This window comes from Ambystoma mexicanum, chromosome 4p (assembly GCF_040938575.1).
Source record: "Ambystoma mexicanum isolate Mex_15411 chromosome 4p, UKY_AmexF1_1, whole genome shotgun sequence".
Classification (NCBI taxonomy): domain Eukaryota; kingdom Metazoa; phylum Chordata; class Amphibia; order Caudata; family Ambystomatidae; genus Ambystoma; species Ambystoma mexicanum.
This window is the reverse complement of record NC_090927.1, coordinates 546,816,010-546,833,622: the sequence shown is the minus strand read 5'-3', so window position 1 is coordinate 546,833,622 and position 17,613 is coordinate 546,816,010. Positions and strand designations below refer to the sequence as shown.

General features: G+C 49.0%; 1 protein-coding gene across 2 annotated transcripts in view; it reads right to left on the bottom strand.

Moving 5' to 3' along the window:
• Positions 1–17,613, bottom strand: part of ARHGEF10 (Rho guanine nucleotide exchange factor 10) — a 1,326,864-nt gene that overhangs the window by 646,655 nt on the left and 662,596 nt on the right. For both annotated transcript variants that reach the window (XM_069606090.1, XM_069606091.1), the window contains exon 17: positions 10,513–10,658. In XM_069606090.1, coding sequence (XP_069462191.1) covers positions 10,513–10,658 — 146 coding nt within the window. The remainder of the gene's footprint in view (positions 1–10,512; positions 10,659–17,613) is intronic.

Below are 17,613 nucleotides of genomic sequence, written 5' to 3'. Positions count from 1 at the left end.
GGTGATGCAGGCTGGTTTTTAAGTACAGTGTAGTCCCCAAACCCCCACAAAGGAATGTCCACACACTGTATTACTGAAAACACAGTCTTTATATAATTAATATTCAAGGTAATGTACACTATCACAATAACTCACTTTGTGCTCAGAAAATCAACAATGGTAAATATATACAGTTCTAAAGTGGTACCACAATTATTATCAGATTTCATTAAAGTCCATCAACTATACTCTTGGTCAAATGTCACACAGAATATTTGTGGTCTCTTCTAAATAATAATAATAATAATAATGATAATAATTTCGCATTTATATAGCGCTACGAATAGCGCTACGAACCCTCAGGTATCTGAGCGCTGCTTATTATTACCCACAGTGTGTGGTGCGCATTTATCGACCTCAGAAGGATGAAAGGCTGGGTTTGGCCATGCCGGGATTTGAACCTACTTTAGCAGGCTCTGCACGGATGTCAAAGCGAGCGCTCTACTCGCTGTGCCACTTGACCGGCTTGTCAATCTTTCCCTTTGACTTATTACTATCTGATTCTAAATGCAACAGTGATATATTAATGTCCCCAGCACTCTAGCAAATGAAGTCACCTCAGGGTGTAGGTAGTGTCAGTGGGCCATCCCAAAAGGGTATCTACTGATTTAGAGATATTAAGAGTGTGTATTTCATGAAGTGTATTTGAGTGTTACTGTTATATTGCTTCCTTCTGAAGAAGGCTTATTCTGACTGACTGATAAATTACTAATTGTTTATTCAAGAAACCTTGAGTGTAAGAGTTTATTTGAATACTTGTAACTGTAAATCTCTGTGTAACTCCACTACAGCTCACATTGACCCCTCTTGAGATAAGCCTGGCTGCTCAACACGCTACCAAAACTGTGTAGTACAAGCTTATACCAAAGGTTTGATTTCCTATACCTGTAGTCAGAGTTGTTTGTAGTGTTGCCAGAGGGTACTGCATACAAACATTTCCTAACAAACCCCAACCGCAAACTTATCAAAACAATCCCAAAACCAAACCCATATATCCCGGCCCATAAACCAAACCCAATCCCAAAGTCGCAAATCCCACCTAATGCCAAATGGGCCATGGGGCAGTGTGGGGAAAGGCACACTCCTAACCACGTGCACCCCAAGGAATGAAAGACAGGCAGTCAACAAAATAAAACAACTTGGATATCAAGCAGCATCCGAATGGGGAGAGTGAGGAGGATAAAAAAAAGTGGAGTGGGTCCCTTGATCAATAACAGGCCCCTGAACTAGCCAGAAACAAAACCGCCATACAGACATATCATCAGTGAGACAGGAGGAATCAGACCAGACAAATAAGAGTGGCCATGCAGCACATAACATTTGTTCTGTCATGAAGCTAGACTGTGACAACCCTGAAAAGAGGCCCTAGTGCTGCCCAGTTTCCTGTGGCCCCTTGACCTTGCGACCTTGGACCAGGCAGCGGCCAGGGATGGGCGATCATCTCACTGGTCTCCTGCCGTGGCCAAATACAAGGGTGACAGTGTGTGATGCTGGAAATGCATTGGAGGGACAGGGCCTCCCTGTCCTTGTCCTGTAGTCCTTTTCATTTGTGTTCTGTATTGTTTTCTGCCCAGGAGTCCATGTGGGAATCCTGGCAGTGCAGCTCTTCCTGTTTTTGGTTTGGTGTAGAGACCCATGGGATACCCTTATGGCACCCATGGGTGGGGGTGCAACCCTGTGCCCCTAGTGTATGTTTTTGGGCACCTGTGTGTGGCCCACAGAGCAGGGTATGGGCTGGTGACAGCTCCATGCTGAATTTGACAGGTGTTCTGAGTAGCCTCCATTTTGGGATACCCAGGCCCTGCCATTGGAATCAGTTGCTTCCTGATAGGAAAGAAGATGGCCCCTGTGGCCTCTTGCTTTCTATTGCCTGTTACCTTGTTTTCTCAAAGTCCTGGGAAGCCCTGGCTCTGTCTCTTCCCCCTGACTGGCTGTTGGGTGGAAGTTCCATACATGGTGTTGTTGGGAAGTCCAGGCCAGACTAGCTGGTGCCTTCCCAGTGACTGTATGTTGTGGGTGTCTGGTTTCTGGTATGAGAGACAAAGACTGAGACAGCCCTGCCCCAAAACTGGTATGAATGAATGGCTGGGTACTTGTCCCAATACACATTCCTGGTTGTGAGTGTCTGAGAGGGAGGAGTATGGAGTATGGCCTGAATGCACTGTATGCCTGATTGGCTGACTGACTGCCTGAATGCCCTTCTGTATGATTGGCTGCTAAGTGTGACACAGCAGTGTGGATGAGAAGCATAATAGTATGTCTGGGGACCTCTCACCAATGGAAATTGTTCAGAAGCTGAGTCTATACTCGAAGAGTAACTGGAACTGCTTATCCTCGATGCCCAGCTGGAAGAAGAACTGCTGCTGCATTTGCTTCGACCCGATCCGAAAGCTGTCGAGTTTGTCGAGGACTGATCCGAGAGAGGACCTGGCTAGGTGCACTCTTCTCGTGCTCCGAGGGACCATCGAGCACCGTCGACCTTCGCCGAAGCTCCCTGGAAATCAGACCCCCGAAAGGCTGCTGACCAGAGACGGGGACTGCCGAGGAGAACGAAGTGAAGCACCCGGACATCGATGCCGTCGAAGGCCATTGCCGTCGACCAGGGTTCGGAGCATCACCGTAACCGCTGGAGGCCCATCGAAGCGGTGTTGCCCAGAAGAGGGGACCACTTGACGCCGTGCCACCGACGACCGGAGCCGCCCGCTCTTTTGCCTAAGACTGTTGAATCGAAGGACTCCCTTGTCCGCACTGTTGACCGCTTTATCCCGCCGAGGAGAAAGTCGAGGACGCCAACATGCTGAGGAGAATCCACCGGCGGGTTTCCCGCCACCCAAAGACCAAAAAGACTTTGATGACTCAACGCCCTTGTCGGGCCACAGTTCTTCAGAAACTCTTTGCGGTCCTGAACTATCCAACGCCGAGGTGCCCCGCACACCTCATCCACGCAGGACGTCATCGATGAGCACCGCCTTGATCGACGCCATGGTCTTGAGACCCTCGAACTTTTTGTCAACGCCAAGTTCTCCTTCTTCAATGCATCTCGACGATCCGTGGCTCCTGCTTTAAAGGGAGTCACTCAAAAAGGATCCATCAACGCCTCTTTGAAGAACTCTGCTCCACCAGGTACATTGGGGGGGGTTGAAACATTATAGAAGGAAATAAGACTTGTAGAACAATATATGGACTGGGCTTGTTATATCTCTTTATTTTACAGGTTGCCCAGGTAGGGGCCAGTATTCTGCCAATTGTTCTAACCAACTGCTTTCCTCCTATGTCTATTGTTGGTTGCCTTTATTAAGTTATTATTATTATTATTTAGACCATACAAGAGACCACAAATATTCTTAAGCAGGCAAATACTTTTGGATCCCCCCAGAAAGAGTCATTCAGTACAATAGGCTAAGCCAAAGTCAATGGGAAAAAGTCTTATATAGGATGAAGCACCTCTGTAGTTAAGTGGAAAAGTCTTTGCACAAGTTCTTAGGAGTCTTTGATGAAAAGAAGAATCAAATGTAGGGCCACAAGCTGATTAGACTTGTGAGTGGTAGAAGATGCAAACAACTCTACAGCAAGACGTAAGTTCTCTCAGACTTTGTACAGTACCTTTGAAATGAAGAAAAAGATGCAGCAGATGACTCCTGTTCATGTGCAGCTCTGCAGGTCTCACTGTTCCTGGGCCTCAACTGTGGGGACAAGATGGAGGAGGTTGGGGGGCTCCTGCAATGCACTGGGACGGTCAAAACTTGCAACCGGCAAACTTCGCTTTCAGTGTTTGTTCAGCGTTTCAGCTCCTCGCGTCTATTGCAAATAGCAACACTGCGGTTCCTGGCTGTCGAGATGGACTTTCCTTGCTTCTGGGGTCCCACAATCTGTTGAGGGGGCTCAGGCTCAGTCAGTCCTGCTTCCAGCGAGTCCGGAGGATCTTCCTGGAGCGCTTGGTCAACTTAAAAGCAACACACACAATCTTGTGTTCCTCTCCCTGGCTATACAGTTTCCAGCAGCAACTCTGTGGAAATTCAACCAGCTCCGAGATAGATGTCCAGGTGGATTACTTTGTAGTTGATTGGTCCCACCAACTCAAGGGGAGAAGTCGTCCTTGCAGGTGCTTCTCTGTCGATACAAATTTGGAGTTTCAGCACAGCAGCAGGGCTTCACCGGGCAAAACAACGGGCCAGGAGTTGCAGCGTCCAGTGGTCGACTTTGCCTTCCAAGCCAAAAGACTCACATTTTATACAGTTCTCTCCCATTCATGCCAGCCTCGCTGTCAGTCACCCAGCAGGGTGGCTGTCCTTGCTGGACAGTCAGCCGGCCAATCACCACAGAGTGCATTCTGGTCCCCTAGGAGAATAGGCACAGGGAGTTTCGGGCACCTCCCTCACTTCCTGCCTACCCCAGACACCCTGGAGCCAGAGGCAGGCTTCACTCATGAATCCCGCCAAAGATAAAGCATACAATGGGACCAAACCTGGTTTGGCACGCAGAGTAAATCTGAAGAAGGACCTTTCCAAAAAGAAATGCAGCCCACAGTAAATGCACACCTTAGTAGTTAAAACGAAACCACTGTCACGAGCCATTCAGTGAGGAAAGGGTAACATAAAAATGTTACATGAGAAGCTAGCCAAAGGGGATATTAGGTAACCCCTCCAGCACCCTATTGTAAGATAGTGTGTGCTTGGTCTAGAAAGTTACAATGGTAAGTAAAGTCAATTTCACTTTACTGCTCGTGGTAGTTTATCCAAGAGAAGGTATTTAAACCTTTGGGAAATATGAAAGACTTCCCTGGGCTACTGCACTGAAGGTGCTGTGTGACCCAATGTAAAAGGCGATGCCTATGGAGTTTGTCAGCTTCCATAACCAAAAGAAACACAGAGTTAAAAAAAAATCACATTAAAATACATGAGAGAGTGTGAAAAAAGGTATCACTCTCTCCAGGTTAAAGAAATTAAGTCTTCAAAATCCAGCAAAGTTGCTGAAGGTCTCTAAGGTGGAGGGAATTAACACATTTCTGAGAATTCTCGCTAACATGGTTGATTTTGTTGTTTTTTCCTGGGAGTTTCTTGTGGTTCTCACTCTTGCTGGAATAGACAGGATGGGGCAGAAGGGTTACCTAGACAGCTGTGGAGCAGTGTATCTCCTTTATGGTGGCGTTGCCGTTCTGACTCTCAGATAACCTGGTCCACATGACTGAGGTGGAAAGAATGAATATAGCAACACTTAACGGTTTGAATTCTCCTGTTAAGAGGAGGTCTTTGCGCGCAGCCTCCAGACATCCTGTATTAATGTGATTATGATTCAGGAAACAAATCTGATTCCGTAGCATGAAATTAGGTTGAAAAGGAGGTAATTTCCAAAGCAGTATTTTGCATCTGAATCAGTAAATAAGAGAGATGTGGCAATCTTGATAGAAAAAGACCCCCCCCCCCCCTTTGTTAAAAAGGACATCCTGAAGGACCCTGGTGGATTGTTCCTCTTTGCAAAAGGCACATTGCTGGGTCATTCCATGACTCGGACTTCCTTGTACCTCCCAAATGACAATCAACACGTGTTCCTGACATGGGGGTAATTTTAGGGGGGGAAAGGGGTGTTTGTCCCCCCCAACTTTCATGGCACACCATGTTGTCTCCATTCATTTGTATGGGGCACCTTTTCTTCAGATGTCATGTCCCTCCCAACATTTTCAGCAAAGTTACTCCACTGGTTCCTGAATTCTCTACTTCCCATCGTTGTGGCGTTTGTGGAGGGCAAACTGATAATTGGCTGAGATTTCAATCTGATTCCAGATCCCTCACCAGTTAAGACGCTCCCCCATCTGCTACAGAATTTAGGAACGCGCTGGCTTGATGAATGCCCTAAGGGAGTTAGGACTAGTGGACGTCTGGAGGCTTCTTGTGGGACCGACAGAGAGTACTCCTTCTATTCCCATGTTCATAAAGGTTTTTCCCAGATCTACCTCCTCTTGATTTCATCTAGCTGATTTCCCTATATCTCTGACTCTGAAATGAGTCCCAGGTTGTTTTTGGACCACGGTATGATCTCGATGCATCCGAGGGTTGACAAACTACACCCGCCCAACACACGCATGTGGAGCCTTTACGGTCCATTGCTCCAGGATGTCACATTTCATGGTGACATAGCAACGGCCATCAAGCAATACTTTTAAAGACACAGAAGGGATTTCTACTGGGATATTGTGGGACACTGTGAAAGCAGTAATTCAAGGGGGTAATTATAAGCCGATCGACAGCCTATTTCAAATCGATGAATCGAGCAAGGGCGCACTTGAATCTCAGGTGCGAGCTTGCAAATTGGTTCATGCTCAGATGCATTTTCCGGCCATCCTCAGGGAACTGCAACTAGCCAGGTCTGACTTGGAAGCTTTGATGGCATTGAAAATGGCTAATTCTTTGCTGTAAACCACTCCCGCCACCCTCAGGGAACTGCATCTACCCAAGGCCTGACTTGAAAGCACCTATTGGACGCTAAGAGCAGGGACATCATTTAGGGGTCACCAGAGGTCGCGAGTGAGACTTCTGGGGTCTCCCTTGCTACCCCTGTGGTCTCCCTTGTTAACCCTATACAATTTTTTTACATTTCTTTTAAAAAAAAAGGTTGGTTTTTTTTGTTTGTTTTTTTGTAATGCAAGCTCCTATGCTCTGGCCATCACCATGTGGCTCTTTACTTCTGGTGTGGCTGGCTTTCTTGTTCAGGCCTCAAAAAAAAGAAGACAAAAAACAAAAAGAACAGGGGTGCCACAAGTCTAACACAAGTCTAACACTTTCAGCACTGACCCTAAATAAGAAAGAATAAGAACAACAAATAATGTGTCTTTCTGGAATTCTATACAATAATTGCTAGTCTCATTAAAGGCACACTTCAGGGGGGGTGAGTCACTGATTTAGTCTGTTCTTAAACACCTCAACTCAGCCTTTCATCCTTCTGAGGTCGATAAATGAGTACCAACACAGGTTGGGTGATATTGGGTGTATATTTTTTCTATGTAAAGTGCTTAAGCGTAAGTGCTATATAATAACACATCATTATCATGAGTCATGGACGTCTGCTTGCATTCACAGTAATTTGGTAATATGGGTCTATACACACTGATCTTAACGATACATATGGCGATCCATTCTTGTATGAAATGTACATCACATTATAGTGATATCGTAACCATATTTTTCGTAGTGTACTTAGGAACAATGCTATGTGATGCCACTTCCTGTTTTGTCAAGGGGTGAAAGGTTGTGTTCCATCGCTTCCTGCGATATCAATTCAGGGTGGGGTCAAATTACATCACTTCCTGAGATGTCATCAGAGGTCAAGGGTCGTGTGATGTCACTTCCGCTACCCCTGGCTTTTTGGTGAAATGACGTCCCTGGCTAAGAGACTTGAACTTGAGACACAAGACTCATGTCTGTGCTCCCTAAGCTTACTCAGAGACCGATTTGAACTTCCTATAACAGAGGAAACAGTTTGGGAAATGCTTTGCTTCCTAATCAGAGGACGAAGTGCGTGGAAGTGTTCATTGTGTTCGAGCACTGACCTGGAAAGACGTGTGTTACTATTTCTGTGGATCTGCAGCACAGCGTTGAAGCCATTTGGGAGGCTGTCACTTTAACTTTACAAAATTATTGCGAGACCGTGAAGTGCCACCAAGTACGCGGATGTGTTCATTGTGTTCAGCGGTGGGCAGTGTGGGGAGGTTTCCAGCTACCACGCTGAGTTTACTTCAGAGGACCTGCATTTTGCTGTATTTTCCAACCCTCCAATACTGCAATTGGAGCGAAGTGCGCAGTTACCCTGTCTACGCCGGTGAGTAATGTGCATATTGTTAAAATCTGCACAGTAAACATGAAGACTGTAAAACTGCGAAAATATGCCCCGCACAGCTCTACTCGTTGAATTGGAAAGCGCAATCGAAGTCCTGTAACTGTCAGAAATGTTGCAAAAGGACCGCCTTGTCTGAAAAAAAAAAAAAAAAAACGGAGCCCGTTGCTGAAACACAACCTAAGATTACTGGTTTCTCATCTGTGAAGGCTGATGTTTTTGGAGGAAGTAGTTCTAATGATCCACAACCTCCCCCCTGCAGCCCAGAAATTATAATGGGAAAATCATGTATAGGGTCTTCTACTATTAACAATGACTACTCGCTGCTTAATATGTGTCTGGGATGGCAGAGAAACCGGCGGTGCAGAGACACAGCTGAATGCCTCAGAGGAATAGGATATTATGATCGGTACAAACCTATCTGCAAGCCCTGACCTACAAAGACTGGTTTCTTCTTCTGAGTCATCGGACTTTGACAGTGAAGATGAAAGTACGATGCTGTTGAAGGAACCATCCTTCCTAGAAACAAAGAAAGAATCCCCCCTGACTTCCCTATTAAATGCTATGACTGCCAAACTTGACTCGTTATTGACTCTTTCCCTAGGAATGGCCGAGGAACAACGAGAGCTCAAACTGATCCCGGGCAAAGATTGTGGATGTTATTCTTGGCATTTACTCTAATGGGATGTCGGAACACCTAGAAGGCATTGACCTGAAATTATTGAAGTTGCTGCACCATTTAAACTGAATAGGGTAGTCCAATTATGGACAGTCTCTTGCCTCAAATCTATTCAGCAACAGACATCCCCTGCCTGGAAGGGGAATTTGGACAAGACACACCCATTCCCCATGTGGGACCAGTTAACACATACTTTCAATTTGCCCGGGAATCCAAGATTGATGCCCATAAAGTGCACAACGTATATGAAAATTCATGACCTGAGAAATCAGGAAGGCCAAAGAACAAGAAGACCAAAGCACAGGGTGTAAACCACATGGCAGTGCAATTTCCAGTATATGCTTCTTAAAATGGCATTATACAGTATAAAATAAACATCATGTGAGTACAATGATTTTTTTTTAGATCTTAATCTTCTGCCACCAGCCCATCCTAGGCACATCAAAAAGGGAACAAAAATATTATTGTTAGAAAGCACTTCACTATAAGGTCATGAAGTGGCCTACAGTGAAACAGTGCATGAATCTCACATCGGGGGCAGAGTCCCCTGCACTGGTGGTAATCATGACGAATTACAAGTGCCCCCAAAATAAGTGATTGGAGCAAGGGAAGTGAAGCAAAAAGACTTTACCTACTTTCATAAGCCACAAAGGTCAAAACAGGGTTCAAGCCATATCAATTAGCTTGTGGTGCCATTAATGAAAAAAGAAACGTTTTTCATAATGAAGACTGATGTGAAAAACTGGAATATTCAATGAATTTGATTCAAAGATCAGCCTGGACACCACTATGTGTTTACTCCCTGGTCCTGCACACTATGAGTCAAGATGTGATCATAATCACCATGGGTTTGGTGAAATGACACCAGTGATTAATAGCTTAAAGGAACTGAGAGTGAATATGTTCATGTTATGCTATGCAGCACGAGAACTTTATGTACACATGTATACCATGCAGCATAATTAATACATCTCCTCTTTATATTCTTCACTATATAATAATGGAACATACTTCTCAACAGTGTTGACTGTGTATCCCCTACAAATAATAACATCCCTATCGTTTATCAAAGGATCTTTTCTCAATGCTTAGATTTTGAGAAATCTGCTGTGGTCTGGCATAATTTCGGTCCATCGCACCTCAGCTCAGAGGTTATAGATGCACAAAGACTATATGCCTCATTACGGGTCGGGCGGTCCGGAATTAACAGTGGCGGTAAACCCGCCGCCACTGTTAATTCCGGACCGCCCAATCCAGAGTCCTGCAGGCGGGAGGTGGCGTTCCCGCCAGGTCTGACCTGGCGGGTCTAACACCGCACGCCTGCAGGCGGACGTGGAAACACCAGCACCATCACGAGATGCTGCCGGTGTTTCCATGATCCCCATCCCCATTGAGTCCTATGGGACTCAATGGGAATGGGGATTAACACCATTCCGCCTCCGTGACTCCCGGGACACCGGGGCTGTAATGCCCTGGTAATTCCGGGAGTCACGGAGGCGGAATGGTAATACGAGTCCGGCGGTAACCAGGCGGTTTCACCGCCACGGTTACCGCCGGACTCGTAATGTATTCATTTCATTATTTCATTAGAATTTTTGTTCAGTGCTGGCCTTACCCAGAGGGCATGATTAAAAGGTTCATAAGGTGGGAGGTGAAACAGAAGCTATAAAATGTTTGATAAGATAGGAAGACAAGGATGGGCAAGTGGTAGCAGGGGAGTTGGAGAGGCTGCATGATGTGCAGTGAAACCAGTATGTTTTCAGGCTCTTTCGGAAAGTGGTGATGGAGGGTGCACACAAGATGGAGGGTGCAACATAAGATGTTCACACACTATTTGTGGGTGCAAAAAAGTGCAGGAGAGATGGATATTGCTTTATACTCTTTGTGGTCGCACATAGGAAAACATTCATTAGGATACAAAGGATAACAGCATTTGTGCATTTTATAAGCCAAGCGTAGCCACTTACCGCACATTAACTGTAGCACACATCAGTACATCATTTAGCATGAAGATTCTGCGTTCCTTTGTTTTGATGATTTCTCCTTTCTCACCATAAACTGTTTCGAGCATATCGTCAGAGCGAATGATGTATCTGTTTTCACTGCTGAGAAGCTGCAATGGCGAACATATGTGTTTAAATGATTTTTGCAAATTACAGGGTTTTACATTTCCTGTATATTTCCATGACCTATTGTCAAATTCACCCATCTTTTTACAAACCAAATGATCTAAAATGCCTGACTTCAGTTCTCTGTTCTTCGTTATATGTTGTGGCTGAGATAATGTGCCTATCCCTGAAGCTTTTGGTAATTAAAGGGGGCGCATATGTATTAGCATGTTACATAAAGGCGGCTACCCTTTATATGTTATTTCCTGTGAAAATATTTTCAACACACACACACACACACACAGACACACACACAGACACACACACACTCACACACACGAAGGTCCATCTTTTCTTCAGGCAACTTTATTATAAAGTAGAACTAGAATGAGACAAAAACTATTGCCAATTTTCCAAACTCTAAATGATAAAACCTTCCTCACACATAATGCAATGCGCGTGTATGTATCAAACTGCTTTCAGGTGATGAGCACTACATAGAAAGACCACCCTGATGCCAGGTACACCTGAATTACAAAAAGTAAAAAATGAACATAGAAACTGCTGTCTGTTGGACACTAGGCCCGCCCTAGGAGTGGCCTGGCTTACAACGAACGCAAGAGTTCCTGGTGGGTCGCTGAAGCATGGGCCTCTTCTGTGTGGGTGCCATGGTCGTCTTCTCCTTTTGCCCGTCTCCTAAGCACCTCTCCCTACCTTCCTTCCATCTAACCTCATTCCCCACATCTTTCCAAAGTAAAGCATTTGTAATAAAGCGTTCTATTTGCTATTCCTCTCTCTTAACAAACGTTAGAATCGTGTATGTTTCATTGTTTAACTTCTTAAATCCTCTATAGGGGCAAATGTGCTTTACAATTCACATGTGTATCCATTTTGCCAAATATTCTAGTGGAGATCTGCCCGAACCCTACTTCAGTGGTGTTGGGCTTTGCTTGTACGGTGTAATATTGGGCCACTTTTAAAAACATGTCCAGGCCCACTTTTGCTTGCCAGTCCACCCCTGCTTGCCCCGGATCACAAAGCTTTCGGGGCGCTGCTACATCTTTTGTATGTCAGTAAACTGAATAGGGGGCAAACGTTCAACTATATCCCAGAATAGATTCGTTTCGCTGATCTTATTTTTCATACGTTCCTTTGGCGGAGCTCAATAAACATGAGAGACAAGCAAGCCTTCAATCACCCGCCCCACGTGGTCACAGCTGACAGAGGAGTAGTGTAGCCCACCCTTCCGATCTAGCCCCTGACCTGGACCCTGTGCTGGGCTTTCCCTTTCCATCCATATGCATCTTGCCTTCTTTCGGAAGGAAGGATGGAAGGAATAAATGCAGTGAAGGTATGACGAGGGAAACAACGAAAGATGGGAAGAAACAGAGAAGAAAGAAACAGAGGCAAAGAAAGGGAAGACAATTTAAGTATTCAAATCAAGCAAATGCTGTGCGACATCTGGCTTCGACCCTCAGATAAGTTGATGGTCCGGGAACGTTTACACAAAGATATGACTGTTCGATAATTATGAATGACTCCCATCATGAGAAGTGCCTAAACCTCTGGTTGGGAAAAGACTTAGGGGCCGATTCATGGAACAAACGTGCGCCGAAAATCTTTGCGCAAGCAGGCGCAAGCAGGCGCAAGCGCGTGCGATTCATGGAAGTCCCTGCGCGTGTTTTCCTCGGGATGTGCGCCAAACCCGTGCATGGCGCACACGTCACTGCAACATCCCGAAAGGTGTGCGCGACGCGCACAGTGAAAGTGCACAACCTCGGCGCATACACCAGAAAATGGGCAGAACACGGGGCGTAACGCGCGGAATGGGGAACAACGCGCGAAAATAAGGCCGTAACTGGGGATGTACTGCAGGGAAGCAGACGGAACGCCCACACGCACTCGAACCACACGTATTCATGGAATCGAATAGGGCAAAGCCACGCACAGCCAAAGACACACACAAGCCGAAACACGTCCGCCACACAAAGGCAGGCGGTAGCGTCCCTGCGCATTACAAAAGTGGCAACATACAGGAATTGGGCCTGTGCGAGCGGGGCACGTGTATTTCGGGGGTGCGCAGGAAGTTACACATGCGATTGAGCAGGGTACGTGTATTTCGGGGGTGCGCGGGAAGTTACACACGCGATTGAGCGGGGGCACGTGTATTTCGGGGGTGCGCGGGAAGTTACACACGCGATTGAGCGGGGTACATGTATTTCGGGGTTGCGCGGGAAGTTACACACGCGATTGAGCGGGGGCCGTGTATTTCGGGGGTGCGCGGGAAGTTACACACGCGATTGAGCGGGGTATGTGTATTTCGGGGGTGCGCATGAAGTTACACACGTGATTGAGCGGGGTACGTGTATTTCGGGGTTGCGCGGGAAGTTACACACGCGATTGAGCAGGGTACGTGTATTTCGGGGTTGCGCGGGAAGTTACACACGCAATTGAGCGGGGTACGTGTATTTTGGGGGTGCGCGGGAAGTTACACACGCGATTGAGCGGGGTACGTGCATATCAGGGGTGCGCGGAAAGTATCACACGCGATTCCATCAGGGTACGTGTATTACAGGGGTGCGCAGGAAGTTCAACACGCGAATGTCCAGGCTACGTGTATTTCGGGGTGCGCGGGAAGTTACACACGCGATTGAGCGGGGTACGTGTATTTCGGGGGTGCGCGGGAAGTTACACACGCGATTGTCCAGGCTACGTGTATTTCGGGGTGCGCAGGAAGTTTCACACGCGATTTCATCAGGGTACGTGTATTACAGGGGTGCGCGGGGAGCACCACACGTGAATTGCACGTGTGGGTCCTCCCAGGTGTTCCCTCTCCAACCTCCACGACCCCTGCAGGTGGCTCACACTACCCTGCACATGTCCTGCAGGCACCCCATCCACCATGGCCATGCCCCCAGCCAACCCACATGTCAACTTGCACTACTGCCCACCAACGCATGTCCCCCTGCACCCCCAGCCACCAGGGGCACCCTCCACCAGGCCCCCACCCATGTCTCCCACCACCCCCACCCCCCAGCACTGTGGGGCACCTGCCAGCAGGCCCCCACCCATGTCCAACTCATGTTCCCCACCACCCCCACCCCCCAGCACTGTGGGGCACCTGCCAGCAGGCCCCCACCCATGTCTCCCACCACCCCCACCCCCCCCAGCAGTGCAGGGGCACCCTCCACCAGGCCCCCACCCATGTCTCCCACCACCCCCACCCCCCAGCAGTGCAGGGGCACCCTCCACCAGGCCCCCACCCATGTCTCCCACCACCCCCACCCCCCAGCAGTGCAGGGGCACCCTCCACCAGGCCCCCACCCATGTCTCCAACCACCCCCACCCCCCAGCACTGTGGGGCACCTGCCAGCAGGCCCCCACCCATGTCCAACTCATGTTCCCCACCACCCCCACCCCCCAGCACTGTGGGGCACCTGCCAGCAGGCCCCCACCCATGTCCAACTCATGTTCCCCACCACCCCTACCCCCCAGCACTGTGGGGCACATGCCAGCAGGCCCCAACTCATGTTCCCCAGCCAACATGTCATCACAATCTAGATCCCTGGTCCCTATGGTCAGCCTCCAAATGCAAAACACCCACCTGAGTATTGCATCCACCCACTCTGAAATGGCAATTACATGACAGCACACCAATTGCAAGTTTCGAAACAAACACATTTCCCTCACATACACCCAATGGGTGTCAGTGAATCTCAAAACCCATATCATGATATGCATGAAACCAATGAGATGATACTACACATTGAAGTTCAATAAAAAAATATGTATTAAAGGAAACATAAATAGATTAAAAAATAAAGAAACAGAAATGGGAATGTACAGAAATGAAAAGAAGCATGTCCGTGAAAAAAAGCAAAACCAAAAATCATAATCCAAAGTAATGGTGTCCAAAGTCACTGTCCACAAAAGAAAATCCAATGGGAAATAATAATTGAAAGCCATTGCTCCATGGGTAAATTGCGAAAGTGAAATAAAATCCAACAGTGAACTATGTACAGACGAACAAGCCAGGGTCCATTGTCCCAACCAAAGAAATGAAACCTATCTAACAACACTAACTAATAAAATAAACTATATACAAAAATGTGGCCAATGTCCAAAAGGTCCAAAAAAAATCAAAAAACAAAGGCAACCTAACACTAACTACATAACTATTTACATGGGCAGCGGGATAGTCTGACGGCTCACTTTTGGATGTCCTGGGCCAGGGCATCATCAAACTCCTGCTCAATGTCCCGGAGGCGGTCCTCCTCCATGGCCCCGAGGGTCCGCAGGGCCGTCGACGTGTCCACCTCCAACCCCCTGCAGATTGCCTCGAGGCACTCGGCCCGCCTCAGAGCCCTCCGCATGGAGTTCTCCGCCCTGACCATTGTGAGCCGTGCCTCTTCCGCCCGCTGCCGCTCCGCATCTATGGCGTGGCCCAACCGCTGCCACACGGAAGACACTCTCTGTCCTGGGTCCCCCTGCCCTCCGGCCGATGCCTGTCCCTCCGATGTTGAAGGCCCCGAGCCTTCATGGCTCCCACCACGTTGCTGCTGCTGCTGTGCCTCTGCCCGTGCACTGCCTCCTGCTGCCTGCACATCCTCCGCCGGCTGGGGTGCAGTCGTTGATGTGGCCACCGCTGCTGGACTTCCGACTCCCGACTGTGGCAGGGATGCCTCCTCCACCAGCCTGGCCGCACCGTCAGAGCCAGCTCCACAGGGCACCCAGGTGACTGATGGGTGGGAAGATGGCACGGAGGACGACTGGCGCGTAGGGGGTTCAGTTGAGGAGGGGGTCGTAGCAAGCCCCATCAAACGGAGGAATCCGGCCTGGGTGACCTGTCCCAGCAGGCTGACGTGGTCAACGAGCCATTCGAGATGACGTGCAGTCTCCTCATGAAAAGACTGCAGGTCAACTCGCATGGCCCGTTGACGCAACGCCACACCAGTCAGGACAGGCTCAACCCGGACCCGGATAGCCACGTCTGCAGGCAGAGGAAGGCCAGTTGTCGTTTGCTCATCCCCTGCCTGAAAACGGGTCTGGACATAGGCATCCCTGCTGGTGCAAGATGATGCAGGGACAGGATTGCACACAGGCACCTCTGCGGTGGCCTGTGCTGCCTCCTGTCCCTGGTCCTGCACTGCGCCACTAGCACCAGTGGGATCCCCACCTCCAGATCCCGTCTCTGTTGCTTGCACGGCCTCCTCCTCCACCAAACCCCCCACCAACCTGGATGACTCCGTGCCATCTTCCCCCTTTGGGCCCTGTGGGGTCCCAGCTGCCCCTTCTGCTGCCGAGGAGTCCAACTCCAACCTCTGCCTCTTGGACCTCCCCCCGGCAGCTGCAGCCTGGGACGCGGCACCGGACTCCTCACTCCCCGACGAGATGACAACATGGGAGGGGAGCCGGGCCTTGCGTCTCCGGCTGGTGGTGGGATCCCCGCGGCTGTGCTCCACAGCACCTTCTCCGCCCTCTTCATCAGTTGACGCTGCAGACAGGGAGAAATAGAACACAGGCATCAGGGCACTGTACAATGGACACATAAACACATGAGAGTTGTACATGAGTGGCATTGGCAAACCTTAGACATGCCATCACAATCCCCAACACACATGTCATATCAACTCGCACACATGAGCCATACCACAGACATATCGCAACTGCCAGCACCATCCATACACATACAATAGCATGAGCAGGAAAAGCTGAGCCAGACATCACATGCAACACAGGAAGTGCACCACACATGTACACACACCACCACACTTGCATGCATGTGTACACCTCTGCCAAGTGTCGCAGTGTTCAGATGGGCATCCATGTCACATCTGCCAATCAGGCTTCCACATCCCGCTGTCACATGCATCCATGTTGCATCACTGTTGCACCCTTGTCAAATACACACAAATGCACATGTACACAGTGCTGATACATGCAGCTGAAAATAACATACATGCGTGACATCACGGACATGTCTACATACATACACATTCATCCAAACATGTGTGCCCGCACAACTGCATTTGGCATGCAAGCCTACACACACAAGCACCATCCATGTCTCACACATTACAGCCCTCGCATGGGTTAGCCCCACAGCCCTGTACACCCCCACCCATACTCGACCCCATACAAACAGATGTGCAACCTGCACACTACTGAAACATCACCACACGCACAGCTCACAATCAGGATGCATGTACACTTACCGCTCGACTCCAGACGGGTCTGCCTCTCAAGGACCTGGACGTGGAGCGCTGGGGATATGCCACCCCTGCTGGAACAGAAGACTCCCGACTGGGATACCATTGCTCCACAGCCCAGCCCCAGGACCCAGTTGCCCACCCACTCCTGCCTCTGGGGTTGCCATGTCGGGCACTGAAACATCTGGCACCACTGGCAACCCCCGGCCAGAGAGGCAGAGGGGCACCAGCTTCACTGCCACCGAAGTTGGTGTCCTGGTGGAGCAAGTCCTGGGGCAGTATGATACCCTCTTCGGAAGTAAGCGCGCCAACAAGGAAGGACGGACTCGGATCTGGACGGACATCGTGACTGCCATCAACGCGGAGGGGGTGGCAGTCCGCGACTACCAACATGTCAAGAAGCGCTGGGATGACTGCAGGTCCAGGACCCTCTTGAAGGCCCGCCGCCTCGTGGAGGGGGGCCGGGGCCGCATGAGTCCCATCCAGATGAGGGTCCTGGAACGCGTAGGCCCAGCGCTCCACGCCCAGATCCTTGAGAGGCAGACCCGTCTGGAGTTGAGCGGTAAGTGGCCAAGCATTGCTGTGTGAGACAGGGCATGTCGCAGTGTGCTGGTTGTCTGATACTTGCCTGTATGTGTGACATAGGCCATGTATGCATGTGTGTGTGCAGGGACGTCATGCATGTGAGACCAGTAATGTGTGAACCACACGGTTGGTGCATGTGTTCAAATGCAACATGGGTTGCCCTATG